The 26,786-nt window shown below is 44.3% G+C and overlaps 1 protein-coding gene across 1 annotated transcript; it reads left to right on the top strand.

Moving 5' to 3' along the window:
- The first annotated feature begins 740 nt into the window (after positions 1 to 740).
- xpo7 (exportin 7) lies at positions 741 to 21,920 on the top strand. The gene is made up of 28 exons (XM_070850689.1): positions 741 to 773; positions 4,966 to 5,112; positions 5,525 to 5,618; positions 6,636 to 6,802; positions 7,408 to 7,473; positions 7,548 to 7,652; positions 8,783 to 8,948; positions 9,393 to 9,466; positions 9,612 to 9,731; positions 10,186 to 10,332; positions 10,486 to 10,658; positions 11,606 to 11,799; positions 11,921 to 12,026; positions 12,727 to 12,862; positions 15,444 to 15,517; positions 15,614 to 15,694; positions 15,998 to 16,061; positions 16,160 to 16,268; positions 16,650 to 16,756; positions 17,359 to 17,447; positions 17,536 to 17,643; positions 17,850 to 17,932; positions 18,471 to 18,685; positions 19,119 to 19,257; positions 20,450 to 20,607; positions 21,038 to 21,136; positions 21,229 to 21,356; positions 21,481 to 21,920. The coding sequence occupies exons 1-28, from the start codon at positions 741 to 743 to the stop codon at positions 21,572 to 21,574; spliced, it is 3,276 nt and encodes a 1,091-aa protein (XP_070706790.1). The 3' UTR covers positions 21,575 to 21,920.
- Positions 21,921 to 26,786: the final 4,866 nt, after the last annotated feature.

The following is a 26,786-nucleotide window of genomic DNA, read 5'->3' on the forward strand; positions in this document are numbered from 1 at the left end:
TTCCTGTGTTGTGGCATTTAGATTGTTTTATGTGGCATCGATAAGATACGTGTCTAATCTAACCTGGATCCTGGAGCTGAAATTATTGATCAATTAATCAATTTAATCAATAGTCAGAAAGTTAATGCACAGTATTTCCATAAGTGATGTATCATTTTGATCATTATTCAAACAAAGATGGCAACATTTCCACTAATTTCAGCTTCTCAGATGGAGGTTTTCTTTGTCACAGTATAAAATATAACAAACTTAGACTTGTTTAGATGTTTGGTCCTTTCTTTTCCTTTTTATATTATATCTCCTTATCTTTGACATTATCAGATTTATATGTGTGAAAGTACATGAATGTAATTTTAATTCATTTTAAATGAATACATAAATGAATAGATGATCTAAAAATGAATAGGGTGATAAATAAAATTCAAAATTAAATGGTAAAGAAAATAAATTAGGGAATTAAGACAAATGTCATATTTTATAAATCTATTGATGCCTACATTTAATTTCAGTATCATTGTTTATTTAATGGCATATTTATATATTTATTTACTGAGTCATTTATTTTATAATTTATTATTATTATTTATTTATTATGTATTTATTATTATTATTATTATTTTATTTATTATTATTATCATTATTATTATTCTAGTGTGCAGGGCAGTGTGGTAGTACCCGGGGGCCGCCGGTGGGGGCGCTGTTGTCCCTTTGATACCCATAAGCGGGGGAGTGAGAGGTGCATGAAATGGAGAAAAATGGCGGATCATGTGCAGGTAAGCAGAGGTTTCATGTTTTTGTAACCGACTATTTATCCACCAGCGTGGGAGTGAGTGTGAGCGCGGATTCGGGTGCAGTGCTCCGGGCAGGGAGGCAGCGAGCGGCCGCGGCCGTGTTGGAGCCTCCGGCGGTAAAAAAGAGAGGATGTGGCCGCCGGAGAGAGCTGACTTGTGGCCCGCTGTCACTGCTCGGGCTGGCTGGCTGCACGGTTAGCTCGTGTTAGCCGCGAGGGGGGATTTCAGGCTCCGAGGGGAGAATTACAGCCCGTGAGGCTCCGGCTTGTCGCCCGTATTGTCCCCGGTGCCGGTGCCGGTGAAGGCTCCGCTCCACCGGGACAACGGCGCGTTTAATCGGCCGATTTTAGTGAAGTAAACAATAAAGCAGCAGCGGGCTGGCCGCGGACGGCTAGCTGTCAGGCTAACACGGAGTGTGGTCAGCTGTCAGTTTGGCGCCAGGCAGGATCCCTCCGTGGACACCAGGCAGGACAGAAACACGGACTTGGACTCGTGCTGCAGCTTTTTGTGCCCAAATGTTAAAATCTCCCTTTTGTTGTGCCGCTGTGCTCCAGCTAGCCGAGCCTCCTGCTAGCCATGCTAAAGCTAGCCCAAACCCAGACGTCAACTTCTCCCGCCCGAGTCCGTTTGAAAACATGATTCGGTTTGTTTAACTGTTTATCCGGTAAAGCGGCTTCACACCGGCGGCTGCCGTCGCCGTGTTGGCCGCTGGAAGCGGCGGGTTGGGAGCACCGGGAGATTTAGCGGCACCGCTGTTGTTTATGTGCGTAACTAAGCAGTGCTGTTTTGTTTAGCTAGCCTGCTGTAAGCTAGCCGCTCCGTGCTCCGTCTGCTCTGGACACATGTTTGGGAGAAGCTGCCGGGCGGAGAGGAGAAGCTGCGCCGACTCTGGGCTCTTCTAAGCGGCTTTCTTCCCCTTCGAGCGCCCGGCTGGTCCTCCACCGTGCCCCCAGAGGGACCCCGCTGGGTTAGTGTGGAGCTAACTTCATGCTCCGTGTTATTGTTGTCACTGCTAGCTTGTGGGGTGCTAGCTTAGCATGGGATTATCCATGCTGGTAACTTTTTATTCTCGCCGAGTCCTGCAGCTCAGATGCTGAAGTGACTGTGAGGTGTGTGACGGAGGGCTGGAGGTGATGAGGGGCAGCCGGAGGAGCTGCAGCCCGGACAGGGACTCTGTCAGACCCTCTGGATCTCATCCAGACACGCTGCAATATTTCTGTTGGTCGCAGGAGGATCGTGATGTGACTGCAGAAGATGTTGTTCAGTAAGGTCATCATCCCTCCTGCCCCGCTCCTGCACATGGCTCTCATGGAGCTTCACACATGGAGGATGACAGGAACTCACTCTGAGGGCTGCAGCTGGTGATTGATTGATGATCAGATCAGATAAACTTTATTAATCCTGCTGTTTAACATGTTCCAGCAGCTCTGGAGTCACTGATTAATAAATATAAAATAGGATGTAAGGAGAAAATATAGATAAAGAAACACAGATTTACCATGATGGGTGATAATTACACACACACACACACACACACACACGTGTCCCACAGTTCACAGTCGGTGTGAAGAAAATAAGAATATATAGATTATCACCAGCAGGATTAATTGTTTGATTTATATAAAACAATCAGAACTTCCAGAATTCAGGATGTCTACAAGTGTTTTAACCCTCCAACTGATAATTGCATTATCGATTAATCCGTCTATAAGATGTCTCGAGGTCGAGTCGATGTCTTTAATGTCTAGTTTTGTTCGATCAACGGTCCAAAACCAAAGAGATTCAGTTTACACGGTTATGAAACGGAGAAAAGCAGAAAATCCTCCCATCCAAGTAGCTGGAACCAGATTTATTTTTAGGCATTTCTGCGTGAAAAGTAAAGTAAATGATTATTTGATTTTCTAAATACGTGCAGATTAATTTTCTGTCGACTGATGAATTGATTCAGCTCCACTTCCAGCAGCCAAAGAGGTTCAGTTTACTGCGACGTAAAACTGAGAAACAACAAACGGTCACATTTCTGGAGCTGGAATCAGAATATTTAGATTTTAAAATAACTTTGCAATTATCAAAATTGTTTGTTTTCATCACTTAACTCCCTTTTAATCTTTACGGATTTAATTGAGTTCCAGCATCAGTGACTAAATAATATTCTCTGTTCTGATGTAATAACCAACGTGAGCTGTGTGTTTTAACTTCATGGGTGATATGAATGTGATATTTAATTTGAGTGGAGGTGTTTGTTAGATTAGCTGATTATTTTTATCACATTATTACTTAAGATAAAGATAAATAAACCTGGAATGATCTCCTGTGGGAAAATGTGGTTGTTGCAGCAGTACAAGAACAGAAATAAGTTCAGAAAGTAAAATAAATAAATGATAAGAGAAATCTATATTGTTTGATTTTTGGTGTTTTAAAGGTTCGTTCAGATCCAAAACAATATTTATGTAATTTACATCACTCTCTTCAAGGACACCAGACCTCATTGACAAAAACAGTCATTTTAGCTCTCAGAGTTGCTGGACTACTGCAGCCTGGATCTGTTTGTTTGTGTTACTGCATGACTTTGGTGTTCTGAAGGGTTAGTTCAGATCGAAAATAATATGTGTGTAACACACAATAACACAAACAAGGTAACCTATTCAGGCAGCAGCTCCTGTGTCCTGTTCTCTAAAATCCCTGTTTTAGTGAATGTAGTCTGGTGTGTGTGCTGTTTGTGGTTAAACCAAAAGGATCTTCCAGGTCTCTCTCTGTAGGGATCCTTTCCATGATGCTGTCACACACTTAGAATAACACTCTGAGCCTGTCAGTGGATCAAACAAGCTCTTTTAGTGGACCTACTGTGATCAGGTGCAGTTGTCCCAAAGGATCACGTTGCAGCCATTGCAGCCCGTTTGGTGTCTGCTGGCTGAGGTGATCTACTGGACCAGTTCCAACACTTTTACTACCCACCAGTCACTCAGACACCAGGGTATTGACTTCATCAGTTTCTACACACAGTAGGGTCCTCACATAAAGTCATATAATAATAATAATAATAATAATAATAATAATAATAACATCACGTCAGCAGTGGGATTTAATGATTTAATCATTTTAAACATTCTGAAATGTTTTGTCGGACTAACGAAGAGATTTACTGTCACATAAGACAAAAAACGCGCCAGCTCAGAGCAGAGGAGGCGGCAGGAAGTCAGACAGACAAACAGCAAAGAGAATCCACTCAGTTTTCAAAATAAAAGCCCCCCTGCAGACAGTCAGTGGTATCTTCCAGCAGCACATCAGTATTATTCTCTAATGGGGGGGCACCAGGCCAGACGTCAGCCGCTCAGAGGGTTTTTAACATCCTCCTCCTCCTCCTCACCTGTCCCCTGAGCTCTTCCTCCTCCTTGACCTCGCGGCTCTGTCATTTTGAATCGATCAGTGACGGGCGTCTCGCTGTGACTCTGCATGACTCAGCACTGTCCCTCCCTGCCTCATGAATAAATGTGATAATTAAACGTCTCCTGGGCCGAAACCACGTCGTGTGTTTGTAGAAGTTATTTTCTGTACTGATTCACTTCCTGGTCATGTGCTCTCTTAATCATTTGGTTCTTAAAATAGTGAAACGTTCATCAGTTTAGTTTCAGTTTTATGTTTGGTTTATTAAAAATGAAATGAGTCAAAGACGAGCAGCACGTTGGAGAAGTCATGAGGAAAGATTTGAAACTCCTACAGTCTAACAGTGAGAGCAGGTTTATGTGGAGACTAGTGGGAGGCCATCCATCCATCCATCCATCCATCCATCCCTCCATCCATCCATCCATCCATCCATCAATGATTATGTGCTCAGTTAATCCGTCCACCCTCTTCACATTTTCAATGGTGGACAAAATGTTAAATATCTACAGTTTTCCTTCTCGTCTGAGCTTTGAGGCTTTAACGTAGTCTGGTTTCCGTTCAGGGGTCCCAGGACGCGTTCAGGGGTCCCAGGACGTGTTCTCAGGTTCTAGTTGTCTGGATTATTGCCGCTAAATGCAGTAAAGCGTCTGTGTGATGTGGATGCTGCCGTGTGTCTGTTGGGATGATTTCCTGGAGAACACTGTGTTCTCTGCTCTCGTCCACAGAAAGTTTGTGTGTGTGTCTGCTGGTCACTGATAAGCTGTCTCACCCCCCCTCTGTGTTTATCTAGGGCCTTGCCCAGCTGGAGATCCTGTGTAAGCAGCTATACGAGACTACCGACACCGCCGTCCGCCACCAGGCAGAGAAAGCTCTGGTGGAGTTCACCAACAGCCCCGACTGTCTCAGCAAATGTCAGCTGCTGCTGGAGAGAGGCAGCGTGAGTCTGCGTCCATCACACAGCTCAGAGGGTTCATCAGCGCCACAGAGAACGCTCACTTATATTACTGATGCACTACTTCTGTCCTCCAACACACACAATGCTAATCTTTATTGTAAACTTGTCCTTAAATGTAAAGAATCGGTGCATTAAAAGTCTTAGATTTCACTTGCTGGTGCGTGTAGCTGCCCCGCTAAAGGTGTTTCCCTCTGAGAGGTGGCGTGGAAATAAAATAAACCATGTGGATACCTAACAGATGACGGGGAAACTGTTCTGTGAAGGTTTAGTTTATTTCTGATGTTGAATTTGAGTTGTTTTGTGTGTGTACAGACGTCCCATCATGCTTTGCTGGAAGTGTTTTTAGATGGAGGTGATGTTGTTGCTAATGCGATGCTCTCCTCTCTCTCGGCAGTCGTCGTACTCTCAGCTGCTGGCGGCCACCTGTTTGTCTAAACTGGTGTCTCGAACCAGCAACCCTCTGCCCCTCGAACAACGCATCGACATCCGTGAGTACCCCTCCGTCTCTCAGCGCTCAGACGTCCCAGCCTGCCTGAACGCTTCACTGCAGAGGGGCACAAAGTTCAGATTTCCTTTCTTTCACTCTCTTTTATTTATTTTGAAACAATAAAAGACAGCATGTAAAGGGGATATCACACCATCCTCACACTGCCGTCCCTGCATGGACACTATGGACTGTATATAAAGATGGCCGCCGCATCTCCGCCTCCTCCTGCTGCACAAAAATGAAGCCAGAATATCCAGTGTGTTCAGCCGGTGACGTCATTTGAGACAAACATTTATCTGACATGTACTTTCAGGAAGGTCTCAGGCTGTCAAGCCAGTTTGACAGATTAATTACAACAGTGGTGTCCAGAAAGAAGTTTTCCACAGACTCACATTGTGACAGAGACGTCTGTAAACCTGACACGTCTCATGCATTTTATTGTGAAGTGACTCGTTTCACCATCAGAATTTGATCCATTCAGTCCAATAACATGTGGAAAGTCTAGAACAGGATTTTGATACAGTGATTTGGTTATTTAGTACATGTTTTTAAGATAAAACTTTTTATTGATCCCTCAGTGGGGAAAGTTCGCTGTTATTGCAGCTCTAAGGACCGACATGAAGCACACCGTTAAAGAAAGAGAAAATTAAATTAAAACCTTATATACACAAGTAATACAATAATGATAAAGAAACAACAACAGGGTGGAAACATGATATGGATTATTGCACAGTTGTCCACGGATTGGTTGGTCAATAGGTTCTGGTGACTTTAAAGAAAGTTCTTTGATAGATTTGGTTTCCCGGCACAGTATTTTTAGCAGCTGCTCCGTCTCATACAACCCAATAAAGACACTCCTCAGTGTGTTAATATAAGCACTCAAAGTCAAACTTGACTGTAAGATGTTAAAAAGTGTATAAAATATAATTTCCACTTGTTTAAAACACGAAGAATAAATCATGTTCAGATGGGTTGTTCCTCTGTCGCTAAGTTGTGTTTTATCTTTTGTGACGTTCAGGGAACTATGTGCTGAATTATCTGGCGACGCGGCCGAAGTTAGCAGCCTTTGTGACCCAGGCTCTGATCCAGCTGTACGCCAGGATCACCAAACTGGGCTGGTTCGACTGTCAGAAAGATGACTACGTCTTCAGAAACGTCATCGCTGATGTGACGCGCTTCCTACAGGTCAGTGTGTGTTTAGAGGAGAACTTGAGGGATTTCTAACCCTGGACCCTCTCTGAGTCCACATCCTGGTGTGTGAGTGACTGGTAGGTAGTAAAAGTGTTGGAACTGGTCCAGTAGATCACCTCAGCCAGCAGCCACCAAACGGGCTGCAATGGCTGCGACGCTTTCTTCAAACACACCAGACTCCATTGATGAAAACACAGATTTTACCCTGCAGAACTCGGGAGTTGCTGGTCTACTGCTGCCTCACTCAGTTAGTGTGTTTGTGTTATTGTGTGACTTTGGTGTTTTTACGCCTTTGTTCAGATCCAGTATCTTATTTGTTTTACACACAATAACACAAACCAGCAACCAGCAACTTCTGGATTCTGCGAGGTAAAATTACTGTTTTTGTGAATGGAGTCTGGTATGATAATCTTCCATAATGCTGTCAGACACTTGGAATAACCCAATTTATAACCCATTAAGATCCCAAAATATGTGCAAATAGAGCCCAGGTGAGTTTTCCTTTAATCACGTGGTCCAGTAGCTCTGTTTGTGCTGTGTAACACTGTGTGTGTGTGTGTGTCAGCTTGTTTGTTAATGTGTAACTGGTGTGTTTACAGGACAGCGTTGAGCACTGCATCATAGGGGTCACCATCCTGTCCCAGCTGACTAATGAGATCAATCAGGTAGGTCGTCCTCCGTTTTCTGATGATGATTATTATTATTATTTCTTTTTTAACATCACGTTTCCTCCCGACAGGCCGACACGACGCATCCCCTGACCAAACATAGGAAGATCGCATCGTCGTTCAGAGACTCTTCGCTGTTCGACATCTTCACTCTTTCCTGCAACCTCCTGAAACAGGTGCGTCTGGTTTTATCGAGGGTTTAGAACTAAAAGAAGGAAGTCAGACTGAACCAAGAGGGAAGCAAGCAAAATGACTTTAGCTCCTGAGATCTCACATATCACATAAGTGGGCTGCTTCCTGTTCAGCTTCAAAATAAAAGCATCCCTAAATATATACCTCAGATATACCAGCAAAATCCATAGTAATACTCAACTATTTACTATTTCTCATGAATTCTTGCATGTATAGTGTGTTTCAGCATGTCTTCCAAACAAATTAAATTAGATTATTCAGTTACTTAAAACCAAAACCAGTCAGTCATGGAAACAGTCTGATTAATAAGGATTTCCTGGTCAGTTCTGTTGGTGGAATTAGTTCAATACAAGCTGTGTTAGCTGTGAGTAAAGATATTCTCCCTCTTTAAAGTGAACAGAACGTAAATAAATGTATGCAGCTCTTACAGATATACCACTAATGATGAAGCAGAGAGGAACTGTAATCACATTTTCAGATTAAAAGCGGCGTCTCTTATGATGTCTCATCACGTGGAGAACAGCTGATTGTGTCCAGCTGCTGTACTGAGCTGCTTTCACTTTCACTTTTAAAATAATTCCCCCAGCAGACCTTTTAAGAGCTTAATTGTTCACAGAGCGAGAGCAGCTGCTGCAGCCGGAGGATGAAGTCTGTTTATGACACGAACAGACGACAGATCTGACTGTGGCGGCGCTAAAAAACAAAAGCTTTGCTAGAGAACGTGTCACTGAACTAACTAATTAGTTTAATTTCTTTCTGTTTAAATGTTCAGTCTCCTGGTGTCTGTTTATTGTAGATGAGTCAGTTTATACAACTGATGCCTGCCTCACTGTCATCAGTGCCAAACATCTGCAGCGCTGTGAAATGAGGTGTTTTTAACCGTTACACGCTGACCCCCCCCCACACACTGTCGTAGTGGCACCACGGTCGTCACATTTTGCACCACACCTGACGTGATGTAATGACATCATCGACATGCGACATGAGTGACGGGAAAGAACGAATGTGATGGTTTTTATTTTGGATCAGACCCAACGGGATTACGGAGCCTCGATGTTCGATGTTTGATGTTTGATGTTTGAGGCTGAAGCTGCTGGTGTCTGTTTGTTTTCAGGCTTCGGGGAAGAACCTGAACCTGAACGATGAGTCTCAGCACGGCCTGCTGATGCAGCTGCTCAAACTCAGCTACAATTGCCTCAACTACGACTTTATAGGAACGTCCACGGACGAGTCGTCGGACGACCTCTGCACCGTTCAGATCCCCACATCATGGAGATCAGGTAGGAGAAGTGTTGTGTCTGTGTTCAGGAAAGATCACACGAGCTGTTCAGAACAGCTGCTGCTGAATTCTTTGATAATCATCTTTAATTATCAGACGTCTGTTTGTCCGACAAATCGTCCAAAACCCCAAAATATTCAGTTGATTTGAGCAAAAAACCAAGAAAAGCTGAAACTTTTCATATTTAAGAACCTGGAAGAATCAAATATTTTGGTTTTAAAGGATCAGTCAGTTATCAGACTGGTTGTTTTCTAATTAATCGATTAGTTGATCAACAGAGAATTAATCAGCAGCTATTTTGAAAATGGAACAATGGTGTTATTTAGTTCTTAAGCAGGAATGCCAAACAGTTCAAACTGAATATGTTTTGGTTCGAGCAGACGAGTTGTAAAGTTCGGCTGTAAAACAAAGTTCCCGACATCGTCTCCTGTTTTCTGTCTTGCAGCGTTTCTTGATTCCTCCACACTGCAGCTCTTTTTCAATTTATATCATTCCATCCCTCCGTCCCTGTCCCCGTTGGTGAGTACGCTGAGCTTCGTATCATCATCATCATCATCATCATCATCATCATCATCATCATCATCATCGTACACCCAGAATACTGTGAAGCTCGTGTGTCTGACTGATGACTGATGACTGTGTGTGTGTGTGTGTGTGTGTGCAGGTGTTGTCGTGTCTAGTTCAGATAGCCTCTGTCAGGAGGTCTCTCTTCAACAATGCAGAACGAGCAAAGTTTCTCTCACATTTGGTGGACGGAGTGAAGAGGATACTAGCAAACCCACAGGTCTGTAACACTTCACGTCAACGTAGTGATGAGATGTTAGCTCATCTAGCTCTGTTAGCTCTGTTAGCTCTGTTAGCTCATCTAGCTCTGTTAGCTCATCTAGCTCTGTTAGCTCTGTTAGCTCATCTAGCTCTGTTAGCTCTGTTAGCTCATCTAGCTCTGTTAGCTCATCTAGCTCTGTTAGCTCTGTTAGCTCATCTAGCTCTGTTAGCTCATCTAGCTCTGTTAGCTCTGTTAGCTCATCTAGCTCTGTTAGCTCTGTTAGCTCTGTTAGCTCATCTAGCTCTGTTAGCTCTGTTAGCTCATCTAGCTCTGTTAGCTCTGTTAGCTCATCTAGCTCTGTTAGCTCTGTTAGCTGTTAGCTGGGAAAGACTCAGCAGCATCAATGCATTTTGCCTGCACTGTTTTGATGTTTTTGCTAGCAGCTGATTGTCTGACGCTGTTTGTGTTTCAGTGTTTGCCGGATCCTAATAACTACCACGAGTTCTGTCGCCTGCTGGCGAGGCTGAAGAGTAACTACCAGCTGGGGGAGCTGGTAAAAGTAGAAAACTACCCAGAAGTTATTCGCCTCATAGCCAACTTCACCGTCACCAGTCTGCAGGTGGGTGTTTGTCCACAGTTCATGTGTGTAGTCAAAGGCACAGCAGGGTGGTGAGACAGGTCTGTTTGGAGCTTATTGCTCAGAGTGTTGGATCAATTTTATGGTTACATGAAGACCAGTGATCTCACCTGTCTGTCTCCTCCGGTGTGTCAGCACTGGGAGTTTGCCCCCAACAGCGTTCACTACCTGCTGAGTCTGTGGCAGCGCCTGGCGGCGTCCGTCCCCTACGTCAAAGCCACGGAGCCTCACCTGCTGGAGACCTACACCCCAGAGGTCACCAAGGCCTACATCACATCACGGCTGGAGTCGGTCCACGTCATCCTCAGGTGAGAATCCTCCTCAGGTGTGTGTCAGCCTCATGTCACAGTGGATCTCTGTGAGTTATTGACAGAGAGGAGACTTTTTTTTACGGATCGCTGCGTCACGATTATTTATTTACTCCAACATGGACGTGACAGGAGGAAGAGAGCTGGTTAGAGAAGTTAGAGAAGAGAGCAGGTTACATAAAACAGACCCATTTTTTAACTCAACCTACAACTTCAAGTCAGGCTCAGACTGATGTTAGTGCAATGCATTCTGGGTGAAATAAGACTAAAAAATGGCAGCTGCAACAGTGACGCGTTGTGGTGGAGCACTCAGCACTCGGCTGCACTCATTCAGAGATTTGAGACAAAACATGGCGGAGGGGGGGGGCAGAGTCTCGGGGCGTAGAGCTGAGGGCGGGCGCCACGCCTCGCCCACAGCGCCGTCCTGTTACTAAGAGCCGGGACAGAGTTATGATGAATGTCCTGGCTGGCGCTGGTCACACCGCCGCCTCACTAAGAGCTTTCCTCAGCGGTCACCATGGTAACGACACCCCTGTGGTCAGTGCAGCGCAGGTAACATCATTAATGACCTCAGAGTGTCTGTAATAAGATAACACTGGTACCAAACTGAGCCGGAGGGAGAGGGACTGATCTTTAAACAACAACGTGACAACGTGGTTTGTTTTTGGTGTCACTTATTCTCCCTTCAGATCTTTTAAAGCCTGTCGTTACTGTCTGTGGATTAGTGCTGATCAAACATACTAATTCATAAAACATAACTTTGTTTGTTTAACATGCAAAAGATTCTTTTTCCTTCAAAAGCCTTTTGTAGCCTGCGTTGACTACGCTAAATCATCGTACGATAAAACTTTTCTGATGTTCTGTGGGGAAGAAAATGGACTGGGCACGTTTGTCTCAAAGCACAGACTTTAGACTGAACGGTGTGTCTGGCCGTGTTGACCCCACAGAGACGGTTTAGAAGACCCTCTGGACGACGCCGGGCTGGTGCAGCAGCAGTTGGACCAGCTGTCCACCATCGGGAGGTGCGAGTACGAGAAGACGTGTGCTCTGCTGGTGCAGCTGTTCGACCAGGCGGCTCAGACCTACCAGGAGCTGCTGCAGTCCACCAACTCCAGCGCCGCAGACATCACTGTGCAGGAGGGTACGGAGACTCCGGACACTCGATTGTATCGGCAGAATCCACTTTAGCGGCTTCGGTGTTTAGTGAAAGTCACCGTGTGCCTGTGCATGTTGTGTTAAACACCACGTTCCTCCACGTGCAGGGCGGCTGACATGGCTGGTTTATATAATCGGGGCGGTGATCGGTGGACGGGTGTCGTTTGCAAGTACCGACGAGCAGGACGCCATGGACGGAGAGTTAGTCTGTCGGTAAGAGTTAAACACCGTGTCGAGGAAACGATGACGCAGAAACCATTTTAACTTGTTTTAGTTTGTTTTGAAGGAAAATACAGTTCAGTGCTGCATTAAACGACGATCTTTATAATTCCTTCTTTCCAATAAGACATTAACCTTCTTTGAAACAATTGATTAACTAGATGATTGACAGAAAATTAATCTGCAACTCCTTTGGTAACAGTTACTCATTTAAGCAAAATTACCCAGCATGCACCGGGTGCAGGTCCTCAGCCATGAGGGTAAAGGGTACTGTTGGAAAAGCTGGTTCACAAGCAGCTTTGTTGGAGTATTGAATGTCTAGAAGAGCAGGCACTTCTTCTTCTTCTTCTTCTTCTATGACAGTAAACTGGATCTTGTTTGTTCTGATCGGTGCTAAATACATTTCACATGTTAGTCTTCTAGGTTTGGTTGTTTTCCTTTAATTATTGATATGTGATGTTGATATATTACACAAATGTGATAAATATAGAATAAGACACACGTCCAATCAGGTTTCTCCATATTTTTGTTCCTGAAACGTACAAAGCAGGTTTAGACATTCGATACTCCAACAAAGCTGCTTGTGAACCAGCTTTCCCAACAGTTTTAGGATCAAAGTGTGTGTGTGTGTGTGTGTGTGTTTGATAGCAGTGGATGTACGAACAGTGGTGTTCTGTGTGCCCCCCCCCCCCAGGGTGCTTCAGCTGATGAATCTGACCGACTCTCGGTTAGCTCAGGCCGGCAACGAGAGGCTGGAGCTGGCCATGCTCAGCTTCTTCGAACAGTTCAGGAAGATCTACATCGGTGACCAGGTGCAGAAATCATCAAAGGTAAATACACACACGTGTCCGCGATGCTGCCGTTTGTAGAGAGAGGGAAATTAACCCCCTGGCTTCACGCCCCGCTGCCCCGCACCCCGCCTCATTAACCCTGCCCCGTCTGACGCCGACGGGGGGCCAAGTTGGTGGGAACGAGCAGGTCTTTTGTCCCGAGCTCGGTGCTGACGGCAGCGGTTTCTTTAGAGTCTCTCAGTCTCAGTCTGCTGCTACTCCTGTTTTGCTATTGTGCGGTTAGACGTGCTGAACGGGCCGCCGCTTCATGCTGACTTACCGAGTGTGTGTGTTCTCTTTGTTCGGGGCAGAAACTGCAAAATGTGAACGTCCCAGATAAGTGGTTGAATGTAGAAACCGTAGTTTGTCTGGACATGTGGCCCTTTGGTTTGGTGTTAGCTCCCCCCGCCCCTCAGAGGTTCATCACAGCAGTAGCGTCCGACCAGCAGGTACCCCAGCAGTGAACATACACCTGTGTGTGTGTGTGTGTGTGTGTGTGTGTGTGCTGTGTGTAGCTAGCACCAGAGGAGGCTGGCTCGCTGTTAGACGTCTCCTCTGTAACTTAGTGTGTCTCTGTGGTCTGAGGCTCATGTTTCCACTGTTTTCTGTCCTCTTTAAGAGACCAGTAATAAAATGAACTACCCCTCCGCTCCGGACAGCACAGGTGTCACTGATACCTGCACAGCGCCCACGATGGTGTTTGACGTTAGATCTGTGGGGTTAGGAGCTGAATGGAGACCAAACTTTATAACTTCAGCTCCTCTCCTTCAGATCTTGCCTTTCACAATAAAAGCCCTGGACACACATAGATTGATAACTGCTGACCAGAGGGAGCTTAAATTTAACAAAGAGCCTTTTGTTAAAAGGCAAATAAAACCAAAACAGCTCACAGTCCTGTAGGTTTTCCCCTTTGAAATCCAAACTATTGCCAAATAGACACTAAATGCTCCTCTCCTTACTCTGGTCATGTGATCAGTGAACTCTGCTGCTGTGTGAGCAGACGCTGTCGCTTCATAGCTGGAGCGTCAAACTAAGTTTAAGAGTTCTGGTGCTGGTATGTTAAAACGTATAATACTAAATATATATATTTTTAAATGTTGCCTGAACACCGACTGCTGCTGCAAACCTAAACCAGGCCGGTGGTCCCGGCGGTTAAATCCCACCAGTAGCATCTGCGTCACATTCAGGCTCCATCGTGGCGTCTCAGCGCTAAAGATTCTCTCCTGGTCTGTTTCTGACGGACACCAAGCAGCTCAGAGCAGAGGAGGCGGCAGGAAGTCAGACAGACAAACGACACAGAGAATCCACTCAGTTTTCAAAATAAAAGCCCCCCTGCAGACTGTCAGTGGTTTATTCCAGCAGCACATCAGTATTATTCTCTAATGGGGGGGGGCACCAGGCCAGACGTCAGCCGGACGAACCAGAGGTTGATCTGGGAACATCCTTCAGTCGTCTCCTAACAGGATCCAGGTGATTACATGCCACAGTTTGACATATTTAGCAGTAATTGACTCTCCGAGCTGGGGAAGAAGTGCTTATCCAGCTTTCTAAAGAACTTCCAAACCTCCTTTTTAATGACGTGTGTGTTTAAACCAGAACCAAAACCTTCCAGGTTTCTGGTTGTTGAGTCCCTGACGTGTCTGTAGTCACCGGAACAACGTTACAGTCGACACAAAGAGCCGCATTAGAGGAGCTGCTGCACGTACGACGCCGCGTCGTCAGGTTTTTTTAACGTGAGGCGGTCGGGCCCCATTTCCTGTGAGGCCTCGGCTCTTTATCTTCAACAGATCTCTTCATGCTTCGCCTGTCTCCGCTGAGCCCCACATTGAGCGGACAGCTGTGTGTTATCTGCCCCTCTGGATCCTGTCCTTTAAAATCCAGCTGATGTAGACTTAAAGGAGCACACCGCTGTTTTTAAACCTGGACTCATTTTGGTGTCTAAATGACCAGCAGGTGCAAAAAGTGATGGCATTGGTCCAGTTCAGTCAGATTTATTTATAAAGCACGTCGACCAAAGTGGAGCTAAAATCACAATTAAAAGAAATAATTACCAATATGAGCATCACTGCATACAACTAACAGGCCAAAGTCAGAAAAACCACATCAGACAGTTCAAATGCTGCTGGTCAGAAGTCAGCCTGGACTAAAAAGAGCCAATCGGGGGTCAGATCTGATAAAGAGGGGCTGCTGTTCCACTGTCTGACTCCACCAGACTCCATTGACAAAAACAGCATTTTAACCTGCAGAATAAAGGAATGTTTTTAGTAAGTTTGGTGTTTTAAAGGGTGAGTTTGAACCTTTAAAACAACAAACACACTGACTGATGGATGTCACACACTCAGAATAACGACCTACTGGACTAATTCACCAGTCAGTTTAGTTTAAAAACACAGAGGTTCCCTTTTTAACGCTGTGATTTAAGTCACTAATTCTGACAAATACTGAAAAGAAGTTAATTGTTTTGAAGCATGAAAGGATTTAAAAAAGGGACGCCCCCCCCCCCCCCCCCCCCCCCCCCCCCCCCGGAGCTGCTGTGTGTCTGCGTGTGTGTGTTTTAATGGCTGTGTGTGTTTGATCGCAGCTTTATCGACGACTATCAGAAGTTCTGGGGCTGAACGACGAGACGATGGTACTCAGTGTCTTTATAGGGAAAATGTGAGTGGATACAGAACAAGTTATTCACACATTTAAAAGCACAGACATCAGTAACTCCTCTTCGTGTCCGTGTTAACAATCTTCTCTCTCTTTCAGCATCACAAACTTGAAGTACTGGGGCCAGTGTGAACCAATCACCTCCAAGACACTCCAACTACTGAACGACCTCTCCCTCGGATATCCTGCACTGACAAAGACTCTGTAGTGAAAGGACAAAAGTTTTAGCTTCTAAATAAACTAAAAGTATTGATGTGTTAGTATTATGTTAAAGTTTTCCTCCAACAGATTGGGACTGTGTCCTGTAGGGGAGTAGAGGTAGACAGTGGATAGAAATACTGTCGCAGCAGTGCTGTCAGATCCTTTACCTGTGAACTCATTATGAATGTAGTGACTCTGAGGCAGAACCTCACAGGTAAAACACCTGTGTGTGTGTGTGTGTGTGTGTGTGTGTGTGTTCTCCTTGACTTCCTGTCTGATCACGTACAGCAGCGTGAGGAAGCTGGTGAAGCTCAGTGCTGTTCAGTTCATGCTGAATAACCACACAGTGAGTGCAGCACACGTTAAACACACGTTAAACACATGTGTGACACGTATGTACACGGTATGACAGGTGATGTCATTAACACGCTGTCTGTGTGTCAGAGCGAACACTTCTCCTTCCTGGGTGTGAACAATCAGTCCAACCTGAGCGACATGAGATGTCGGACCACCTTCTACACAGCACTGGGACGCCTGCTGATGGTCGACCTGGGTGAGAACACACTCACACTCACACACACACACACACACACTCACACTCACACACACACACACACACACACACACACACACACACACACACACTCACTCACACACACACACACTCTCACTCACACACACACACTCACACACACACTCACACACACTCACACACACACTTACTTAGTTTTCTGACTTTAGAATCTCAGAATATAAAGTAAAGTAAATTTACCAGATCTCAGAGAGTCTTCACACCTGTTCAGCCTCCGTGATCAGCTGGATCTCTGAGGCTCAAACTGACCGTCTGAGCTACGATGTGTGTTAACAGTGTGTGTGTTAACTGTGTGTGTGTGTGTGTGTGTGTGTGTGTGTGTGTGTGTGTGTGTGTGCGCAGGTGAGGATGAGGACCAGTTCGAGCAGTTCATGCTGCCTCTGACAGCTGCGTTTGAAACCGTGGCTCAGATGTTGAGCACGAACACGTTCAACGAGCAGGAAGCCAAGGTGACGGACTGACTAACACACACACACACACACACACACACACTGCACACACACACACACACACACACACTTAAGTTCTCCTTTTGTGTGAAGTACATTTTGGTTTATTCACTTATGATAATAATTAATTAATACTATTTTTTTTTTTCTTTTTCACTTGGAAAATAAAATAATTAAATAAAAATTAAAGGAAGATTTTTTTATTTTATTTTGAGAACTAAGTTGAATTTTATAAGAGTAAATCAGAACAAATATTTTTATTCATTTATTTGTTTTAGTCTAAATCATTTTTGTTGGCTTAATTCTCCAAATGCCAAAATAAATCTTCCCTCTGATTTATTTCTCCTTCCTAATAATAATCTTCCGTCTGTCCGTCCTAAACATGAGGCCTGTTGTCCTGTACTGACAGCAGCAGCAGGGTTCAGACAGGAGGAGGAAGTTCTGCTGTAATGTGATCGTTTCTTTGAAACAGCAGCCTGAATGATCTGAGGAACGCTTTGTGTGATTCACTGCAGCCGAAAGCTTGCGGAGGAGCTTGAAAATACTTTACTTTGTGAGAGCTGCTCTGTCCTGACGGGTTTCTTCTTCTGTGGTTTCCTCAGAGGACTCTGGTGGGTTTGGTCCGGGACCTGCGAGGCATCGCGTTCGCCTTCAACGCCAAGACGAGCTTCATGATGCTGTTCGACTGGATGTATCCTTCCGGCCGGCGGTAACCTTACCTGACATTACACTGCTCTTCCTCTTGGTGTGTGTTAACTGTCCGTAACCCTCAGCGGCAGATATCCGGCCTACATGCCCATCCTGCAGAGAGCCATAGAGCTGTGGTACCACGACCCAGCATGCACCACGCCGGTGCTCAAGCTGATGGCCGAGCTGGTTCACAACAGGTAAACAGGCTCACGGACACAGGAAGTGATGCTTCAGTGTCACTGCGGGGAGCTCATGATGTCATTAAGATACCAGACACACCGTATCTCTATGATGATGATGATGATGATGATGATGAAGGCTGCGTTCACACCTGCTGTCCTCAGGCTCATTCTGTGTTTTTCACCATTAACTCCTCTTTATTGTCTGTTTTGTTGTTTTTTAGATCCCAGCGGCTCCAGTTTGACGTGTCGTCACCCAACGGGATCCTCCTGTTCAGAGAAACCAGCAAGATGATCACGACATACGGTACCAGAGCCTTTATCACCTTCGTTATGTTATTACTGTATAGCAACGGTTCCTCTGCTGAGTTTACCACTTAAAGCTTTCCAAAATAATTTACAACATTAATCTCAAACAATGGTCAGTTTTCAAATGTTGTTTCAAAATGTTTATAATCTCAGAAAATATTCCAGTTTTTCTCCCTTAAATCTAAAACACTTAAATCTCAGACATTTTTTCTCAAATTATTACTTTTCTCCCCGGCTGTCCTTTTCATTTTTCACCTCAGATGGCCCTGATACGTTGGTGTATCATAAATCAGTTTCAGGCAGAAAAATGTTTGTTTAAAGTAAAATTTATGCTTTTAGGTCGTTTTAACATTTTGAGCCAGTTGTTTCTTCACATGTTTGTGTTATTTTGTGAGATGTTAAAACAAAGAAAGTTATTAGTGTGTGAAAACTGATTGTTTCCCTGAAGGAGCCTCAAAGTTCAGCTAAACGTCTGTGAACAGACATGATGTCTTATTCTGGTGCTAGTTAATTGATCGTCGATGTTTTGTTCGCAGGGAATCGTATCCTGACGTTGGGGGAAGTCCCGAAGGACCAGGTGTACGGCGTGAAGCTGAAGGGCGTCAGCGTGTGCTTCGCCATGCTGAAGGCGGTGCTCAGCGGGAACTACGTCAACTTCGGCGTCTTCCGTCTGTACGGCGACGACGCTCTGGACAACGCCCTCCAGACCTTCATCAAACTGCTGCTGTCCATCCCCCACAGCGACCTGCTGGTACACACACACACACACACACACACACACAGGCTCTGACAGAGGGTTTAAATATTCATTGAATGCTGCTGAACATTGATTCTGTGGTCAAACCAGATCAGAGTTCACTTCAAACGTCTCTGTTATCCTGCTACGGTTTGAATGTTCAGTGTTAACAGACGCTTTTTAGGTTTTCGCCATTTGTTTTTGCAAACTTTGTCCCCTGCTGACCACCGTAGAATCTGTCTGGAAGGTGAGGAGGAGTATCTGGTGAGCTAGAAGGGACGGGCCACAGGTTTTCAGTATTTGAGTATCTGGTGAATTATAAAACATCTAATAGTTGATGGTCTTGTGTTAAAAGGTATATCCTCCTTTGTTCCTGACGGTACCTGTTTCCTGCTCGCTCTGTTATGAAGGAGCTCTGAAACACTAACCGGCTCTGCCGTCTCTGCAGGACTATCCGAAGCTCAGCCAGTCCTTCTACTCTCTGCTGGAGGTGCTGACACAAGACCACATGAACTTCATCGCCAGTCTGGAGCCTCACGTCGTCATGTACATCCTGTCGTCAATATCAGAAGGACTCACAGCACTCGGTAAAACACTCAGAGCTCAGAGGTTCAGTTTGAGGAGCGAGTGTGACGGCAGCCGTTACACCTGTGTGTGTGTGTGTGTGTGTGTGTGTGTGTCTGTGTGTGTGTGTGTGTGTGTGTGTGTGTGTGTCTGTGTGTGTGTGTGTGTGTGTGTGTGTGTGTGTGTGTGTGTGTCTGTGTGTGTGTGTGTGTGTGTGTGTGTGTGTGTGTGTGTCTGTGTGTGTGTGTGTGTGTGTGTGTGTCTGTGTGTGTGTGTGTGTGTGTGTGTGTGTGTCTGTGTGTGTGTGTGTGTGTGTGTGTGTGTGTGTGTGTGTGTCTGTGTGTGTGTGTGTGTGTGTGTGTGTGTGTGTGTGTGTGTGTGTGTGTGTCTGTGTGTGTCTGTGTGTGTGTCTGTGTGTGTCTGTGTGTGTCTGTGTCTGTGTGTGTCTGTGTGTGTCTGTGTGTGTGTGTGTGTGTGTGTGTCTGTGTGTGTGTGTGTGTGTGTGTGTCTGTGTGTGTGTGTGTGTGTGTGTGTGTCTGTGTGTGTGTGTGTGTGTGTGTGTGTGTGTCTGTGTGTGTGTGTGTGTGTGTGTGTGTGTGTGTGTGTGTGTGTGTGTCTGTGTGTGTGTGTGTGTGTGTGTCTGTGTGTGTCTGTGTGTGTCTGTGTGTGTGTGTCTGTGTGTGTGTGTGTGTGTGTGTGTGTGTGTGTGTGTCTGTGTGTGTGTGTGTGTGTGTGTGTCTGTGTGTGTGTGTGTGTGTGTGTGTCTGTGTGTGTCTGTGTGTGTGTCTGTGTGTGTGTCTGTGTGTGTCTGTGTGTGTGTGTGTGTGTGTGTGTGTGTGTGTGTCTGTGTGTGTGTGTGTGTCTGTGTGTGTGTGTCTGTGTGTGTGTGTGTGTGTGTGTGTGTGTGTCTGTGTGTGTCTGTGTGTGTGTCTGTGTGTGTGTGTGTGTGTGTGTGTGTCTGTGTGTGTGTGTGTGTGTGTGTGTGTGTCTGTGTGTGTGTCTGTGTGTGTCTGTGTGTGTGTGTGTGTGTGTGTGTCTGTGTGTGTGTGTGTGTGTGTGTGTGTGTGTGTGTGTGTGTGTGTGTCTGTGTGTGTGTGTGTGTGTGTGTGTGTGTGTGTGTGTGTGTGTGTGTGTGTCTGTGTGTGTGTGTGTGTGTGTGTGTGTGTCTGTGTGTGTGTGTGTGTGTGTGTGTGTGTGTGTGTGTGTGTGTTTCAGACACGATGGTGTGCACGGGCTGCTGCTCCAGTCTGGACCACATAGTGACCTACCTGTTCAAGCAGCTGTCCCGCTCCACAAAGAAGCGTCCCACTCCGATGGCGACCGACGATCGCTTCCTCCACATCATGCAGCAGCACCCTGAGATGATCCAGCAGGTCAGAGATCAGCTCACACACACACACACACACACACACACACACACACTCAGTCACACACACCTCAAATCGTGCATCGTTCTTTTTAGGTTTTTGTCTTTTTGAATCTTGCTGAGGTCACATGAGCCAACTGAAACTGACTGAGGAGTTTTAAGAATTACGCTAATTGTTTAAATTAAGTCATAAGATAAAACGTATTGCCTTTTGTTAGTACTTTTATTGTGAAGGAAAGGCAGGAAGTGATGAGTAACGGCAGCTCAGCGCACCAAAATGAACAGAAGAGAAAATAAAGTTTGGATTTTTAAATGTGAACGAGTCATTTGTGTCCTACGTGTTGCATTCAAGGACGCTTGTGTTGCATTCAGGGACGTACATGTTGCGTTCAGGGCCCTCCACTGCAGCTGTAAAAGTGACTGTGTGTGGTTGACAGATGCTGTCCACGGTACTGAACATCATCATCTTCGAGGACTGTAGGAACCAGTGGTCCATGTCCAGACCTCTGCTGGGCCTCATCCTGCTCAACGAGAAGGTAACAGGCCGACACCCCCCATCGCCTCACACACACCTGTCTGAGTGTGTGTGTGTGTGTGTTAACACCTGTGTGTGTGTGTGTGTGTGCAGTACTTTGCTGACCTGAGGAACAGCATCGTGAACAGTCAGCCCCCAGAGAAGCAGCAGGCCATGCACTTATGTTTCGAGAACCTGATGGAGGGAATCGAGAGAAACCTGCTAACGAAGAACCGGGACAGGTACGTCCTCATCACGCTTCAGCACCCGTCCACACGCTCTTACTGCTGTCGTGTCGGTGAGGTTAGCTCTCTGCGACGGTCAGCTGACCTCCACCTACGGTCTAACTGTTTCTGCCCCCCCCAGGTTTACCCAGAACCTGTCAGTGTTCAGGCGGGAGGTCAACGACAGCATGAAGAACTCCACATACGGCGTCAACAGCAATGACATGATGAGCTGACATTCCACACGGACGCGTCTCACCCGGCCGCAGACAGAGCCCACCCCCCCACCCTCCTCCCACCACGGCCTCCCCCCTCCGCAGCCTCCGCCCCGCCTCCCCCACTCTCTGCATCAGCCTCTCTCTCTCCCCCCTCCCACCCTGGGCCCGGATGCTTAGGGATCATCCCCCCCCACCCCCTCTTTCCCCCGCCCCTGCACCCCCACCCCCACCCCCCCACCAACACAACATATGGGACCGTACCCCCCCCTCCCTTGCCCCCCCCCTCCTTTTTGATATAAACATATATAAATATATACAGATCTATTTTAAAGCGACTCGTCTGGCTGTCGAACGCTGGAGGGGTGAGGAGGCGAGAGTCGGGGTGGGGGGGGTCGCATGTCTACGCACTCTAAGCCACTCACAGAGGGGGGAGGAGGGAGTGCCGAGGAGGGAACAGGTGAGGAGGAGGGGGGGTGAACGCTGGTAACCGTAGTAACCTGCTTCTGCCTGCCTTGTATAGAAAAACCCCCAAAAACCACGTGTACATTTTCTTTTGGTAACATTTTGAACAATGTTTATAACGACGAATTTAAAGTGGAGGAAAAAACAAAAACACAGAAAAAACCTACAAAAAACGGTGTGACTGAGCTTTTTACAGTGTAGTGAGTTAGTGCAACTGTCCGTCTGCGTGGGGAGGGGGGGCTGCAGGAGCACTGAGGCTGCAGAGCTGTCACGATGAAGAGGAGGAGGAGGAGGAGGAGGAGGAGGTACACACACTAAGAGAAAGGGAGCGTCAGAGCATCCATGTTGTACATTTTACTCAAGTCTCTGGTCGGACTGATGTAAATAAAAAACGTCCCTCGCAGCGACGGCGGCCGTCTGGACGCGCTTTAAAGGGACAGTCCTGCTGTTTTTCCGCCTGCCTCTGAGTCTGGGTCCTCCTGATGATGATGATGATGATGATGATGATGATGATGATGAAGCATCCTGATCCACTTTAACTTTTAAGAGAAATCGATTTAAAACAGAACTGGATGATTTGGCGCCGTCGTTCAGCCGCTACTAACAAAAACACACCTCCGTCTGTCAGAGGAAGTGCATTGTGGGTAATGTAGGCGGCAGGTTTTAATAAAGACGAGCCCCTGAAATCTAATGAGGATCGTTATCCATCGGACTGCAGACTGTTTCCTCACTTTGGCCCGTAAAACGTTAGAAACCAGAGAAAAGTGTCGTCACAGTTTTAATTTGTCCAAAAAACCCCAAATATTCAGATTATCATCACATCTGAGAGTCAAACCTGCTGCAGATTATTTCCTCCTGAATCATTAAAGCTCCATTTGGCTCAAGAAGATTTACTATAAATTCTTCTGTGTTGTAGAATAATTACAAACCAATAACAGTAATCAATAATAGTGTTGATGCTGTTGCTCGTCAGATTACATTCCCGTTAAAACTAAGCAGCAGCAGAGCTGGATTAGAGCAACAGATTATCAGACGTGTCGCTTTCCACGTTCACCAAGTCACCAAAATAAATCAGTAATAGATTCTGGATGATTTTTCTGCTCAAAGATTTTCAGTTTTTTCACGTTTAGATCATAAAATGAACGAATCATCGCGCTGGAGCTGCTCGTCCTGACGATCAGGCCTTAAAACCAACACTCAGGAGCCGCGGACGGGTTCATAATCTGAGGGAATAATCTGAGGGAAAGTTGTACATTTTCTAGGAAACAACTCGGATGTTCTCTGAGATCATAAAGTCAGACATCTGCGACAAATTCTCTGAGATTAAAGTTATAGATTTCTCATAAATTTACAGATTTAATCTCAGAATATCTGAGGAAAAAACTTTATTCTGTGAGATTAAAAAGTCAGTTATGGAAAAAAATCTCAAATTTAGAAAAACAAAATCTTCATTATTTCCTGAGATTATAAAATTTCTCCAAATGTTTTTTTTTCTTGTAAATTTCCGACTTCACTCAGAATATCAGAGGACTTGTAAAAAAAAATCTTAATCTTAATTACAAAACAATAATTTCACTACTTGCAGAGATTATAGTCACATTTGTGATAAAAGTCAGAAGTTTCTCGTTCCTTCGTCTTTAATCTCAGAGTTTTTCCTCCCTGTTGTTGTTTCCGACCCACAGCGGCTCAGAAACAGTTATGAGGTCTAAAAACATCAGAATCTCCCTTTATGCGGTCCAGTCTGGTCCGGTCCGGTCCTGCCCGGTCCGGCTCGGCCCGGCTCCTTGAAGCGAAGCGTCACGCGGCGGCGGCGGCGGCGTCCTGTCCTGTAAACAACATGGTCGCAGCTACATTTTCCCCTCTGGTAGGCCGGGTGCAGTTTCCACCATTTTGTTTACACTCTGGATTCCTCGGACCAGGTTTTGGGACGACCCCCTTTAGGTCCTGCAGCGGAGTCCTTTTTGGCGTGTGTGTGTGTGTGTGTGTGTGTGTGTGTGTGAGCGTGTGAGTGTGTGTGTGTGTGTGTGTGTGTGTGTGGCGTCTCATGGTGCTGCGAACCCACGATGGAGCTCAAACAGCCGAGTGCCACCGTACAGGATAAACCGGCCCCCGTTCACGGAGCCTCGTGGTCACCGGAGCTCCAGGAAGGATCCAGTTTAGTCTGAAATATCTGAAGAAACCTGCATCGACCTTTAGGAGTCAGAACAGTGTACAAAGAGAAGCCGGCGTGGAGTCTATTAGCAACTTGTGTTCCTCTCTACGATGTTGCTGCTAACTGTTTGTGACAACTAGCTCATTTCTAACATGTCAGCACTCATGGATGTTTATCGAGTTTCTCAGTTTTGGTTTGTGTCCCTGATGTGAATGTGTTGGGTCCATAGAGTGAGTAGCTGTTTGAGTTGTTTGGATGTCTGCTACATATAGTGTAAGCATTGTGACTGCAAATAAACCTCATTGATTTTTACTCCGCTGCCGTCTGTCGCTCCGTCTGTTCCAGGAGACCAGAACTCGGGTTCAGAGTCCGTGTGGGAGGAGACGGAGCTTCTTAACGCCGCTTAATGTAAATATCCTCCACGTCCCCAGACAGTTTCACTCCTGACCGCTTCAGTCTCAAACTAAAGGGAGTCCTGAGCGTTCTGAGGTCAAAGTGGTTCATCTGGGAGACAAAAACACTCATTCACTGAGATTTAAGCTGCAAGTTTAGGAGAAAATGTACAAATTTAAGATAAGATTCTCAAATTTCCTATTTAAATCTCAGGTTAGAGGAAAATGTACAAGAAAAGTGTTGATATTCTTTGAGATTTAAGATCTAAATTTATGAGAAAAAAAACTAATGTTCTGAGATTAATGTTGTAAATTTAAGGAAAAACTAAAGATCTGATTATAAAGTCAAACATCTGCAAAACACAAATTCTCAGAAGTTTCTGACTTTAATCACGTTTTGTCTCATAATGTACAACTTCAGTGTCTTTAGTGAATATCAGACCATTTGTTTCTCATAACTTGTAAATTTAAAAAAAAAAAAAAATTTTTCTCAGAAATGTGCGCCAAAATTTGTTTTTTTCTCAAATGTTGAAGAAAATCAATTAGTAAGGCTAATACTCACTATTTTTTTTCAGAAATTTAGGGCAAAAAAACTTTATTCTCAAATGTTGAAGAAAATCAATTAGTAAGGCTAATACTCACTATTTTCTGTTTTCTCAGAAATTTACGGCAAATTTTTTTTCTCAAATATTGAAAAAAATCAATAGTAAGGCTAATGCTCACTATTTTCTGTTTTCTCAGAAATTTACGCCAAAAAATGTTCTCAAATTTACGCCAAAATTTTTTTTTCTCAAATATTGAAAAAAAACAATTAGTAAGGCTAATACTCACTATTTTTTTTCTCAGAAATGTGCGCCAAAATTTGTTTTATTCTCAAATATTGAAGAAAAACAATTAGTAAGGCTAATACTCACTATTTTTTTTCTCAGAAATGTGCGCCAAAATTTTTTTTTTCTCAAATGTTGAAGAAAAACAATTAGTAAGGCTAATACTCACTTTTTTTTTCTCAGAAATTTACGCCAAAAAAACTTTTGCAAATGTTGAAGAAATTTAATTAGTAAGGCTAATACTCACTATTTTTTTTCAGAAATTTAGGGCAAAAAAACTTTATTCTCAAATGTTGAAGAAAATCAATAGTAAGGCTAATACTCACTATTTTCTGTTTTCTCAGAAATTTACGCCAAAACATTTTCTCAGAAATTTACGGCAAAATTTTTTTATTCTCAAATATTGAAAAGAAACAATTAGTAAGGCTAATACTCACTATTTTTTTTCTCAGAAATGTGCGCCATAATTTGTTTTTTTCTCAAATGTTGAAGAAAAACAATTAGTAAGGCTAATACTCACTATTTTTTTTTCTCAGAAATTTACGCCAACTTTTTATTCTCAAATATTGAAGAAAATCAATTAGTAAGGCTAATACTCACTATTTTTTTTCTCAGAAATTTACGCCAAAAAAACTTTCGCAAATGTTGAAGAAAAACAATTAGTAAGGCTAATACTCACTGTTTTGTGTTTTCTCAGAAATTTACGGCAAAAATTTTTTTTCCTCAAATATTGAAAAAAAGCAATTAGTAAGGCTAATACTCACTATTTTTTTTCTCAGAAATGTGCGCCATAATTTGTTTTTTTCTCAAATATTGAAGAAAGACAATTAGTAAGGCTAATACTCACTATTTTGTGTTTTCTCAGAAATTTACGGCAAAAATTTTTTTTCCTCAAATATTGAAAAAAAACAATTAGTAAGGCTAATACTCACTATTTTTTTTCTCAGAAATGTGCGCCATAATTTGTTTTTTTCTCAAATGTTGAAGAAAAACAATTAGTAAGGCTAATACTCACTATTTTTTTTTCTCAGAAATTTACGCCAACTTTTTATTCTCAAATATTGAAGAAAATCAATTAGTAAGGCTAATACTCACTATTTTTTTTCTCAGAAATTTACGCCAAAAAAACTTTCGCAAATGTTGAAGAAAAACAATTAGTAAGGCTAATACTCACTATTTTGTGTTTTCTCAGAAATTTACGGCAAATTTTTTTTCTCAAATACTGAAAAAAAACAATTAGTAAGGCTAATACTCACTATTTTTTTGTTTTCTCAGAAATTTACGCCAAAAAATTCTCAGAAATTTACGCCAAAAATTTTTTATTCTCAAATATTGAAGAAAAACAATTAGTAAGGCTAATACTCACTATTTTGTGTTTTCTCAGAAATTTACGGCAA

The sequence above is a fragment of the Pempheris klunzingeri genome, chromosome 19 (genome assembly GCF_042242105.1).
Source record: "Pempheris klunzingeri isolate RE-2024b chromosome 19, fPemKlu1.hap1, whole genome shotgun sequence".
Lineage (NCBI taxonomy): Eukaryota > Metazoa > Chordata > Actinopteri > Acropomatiformes > Pempheridae > Pempheris > Pempheris klunzingeri.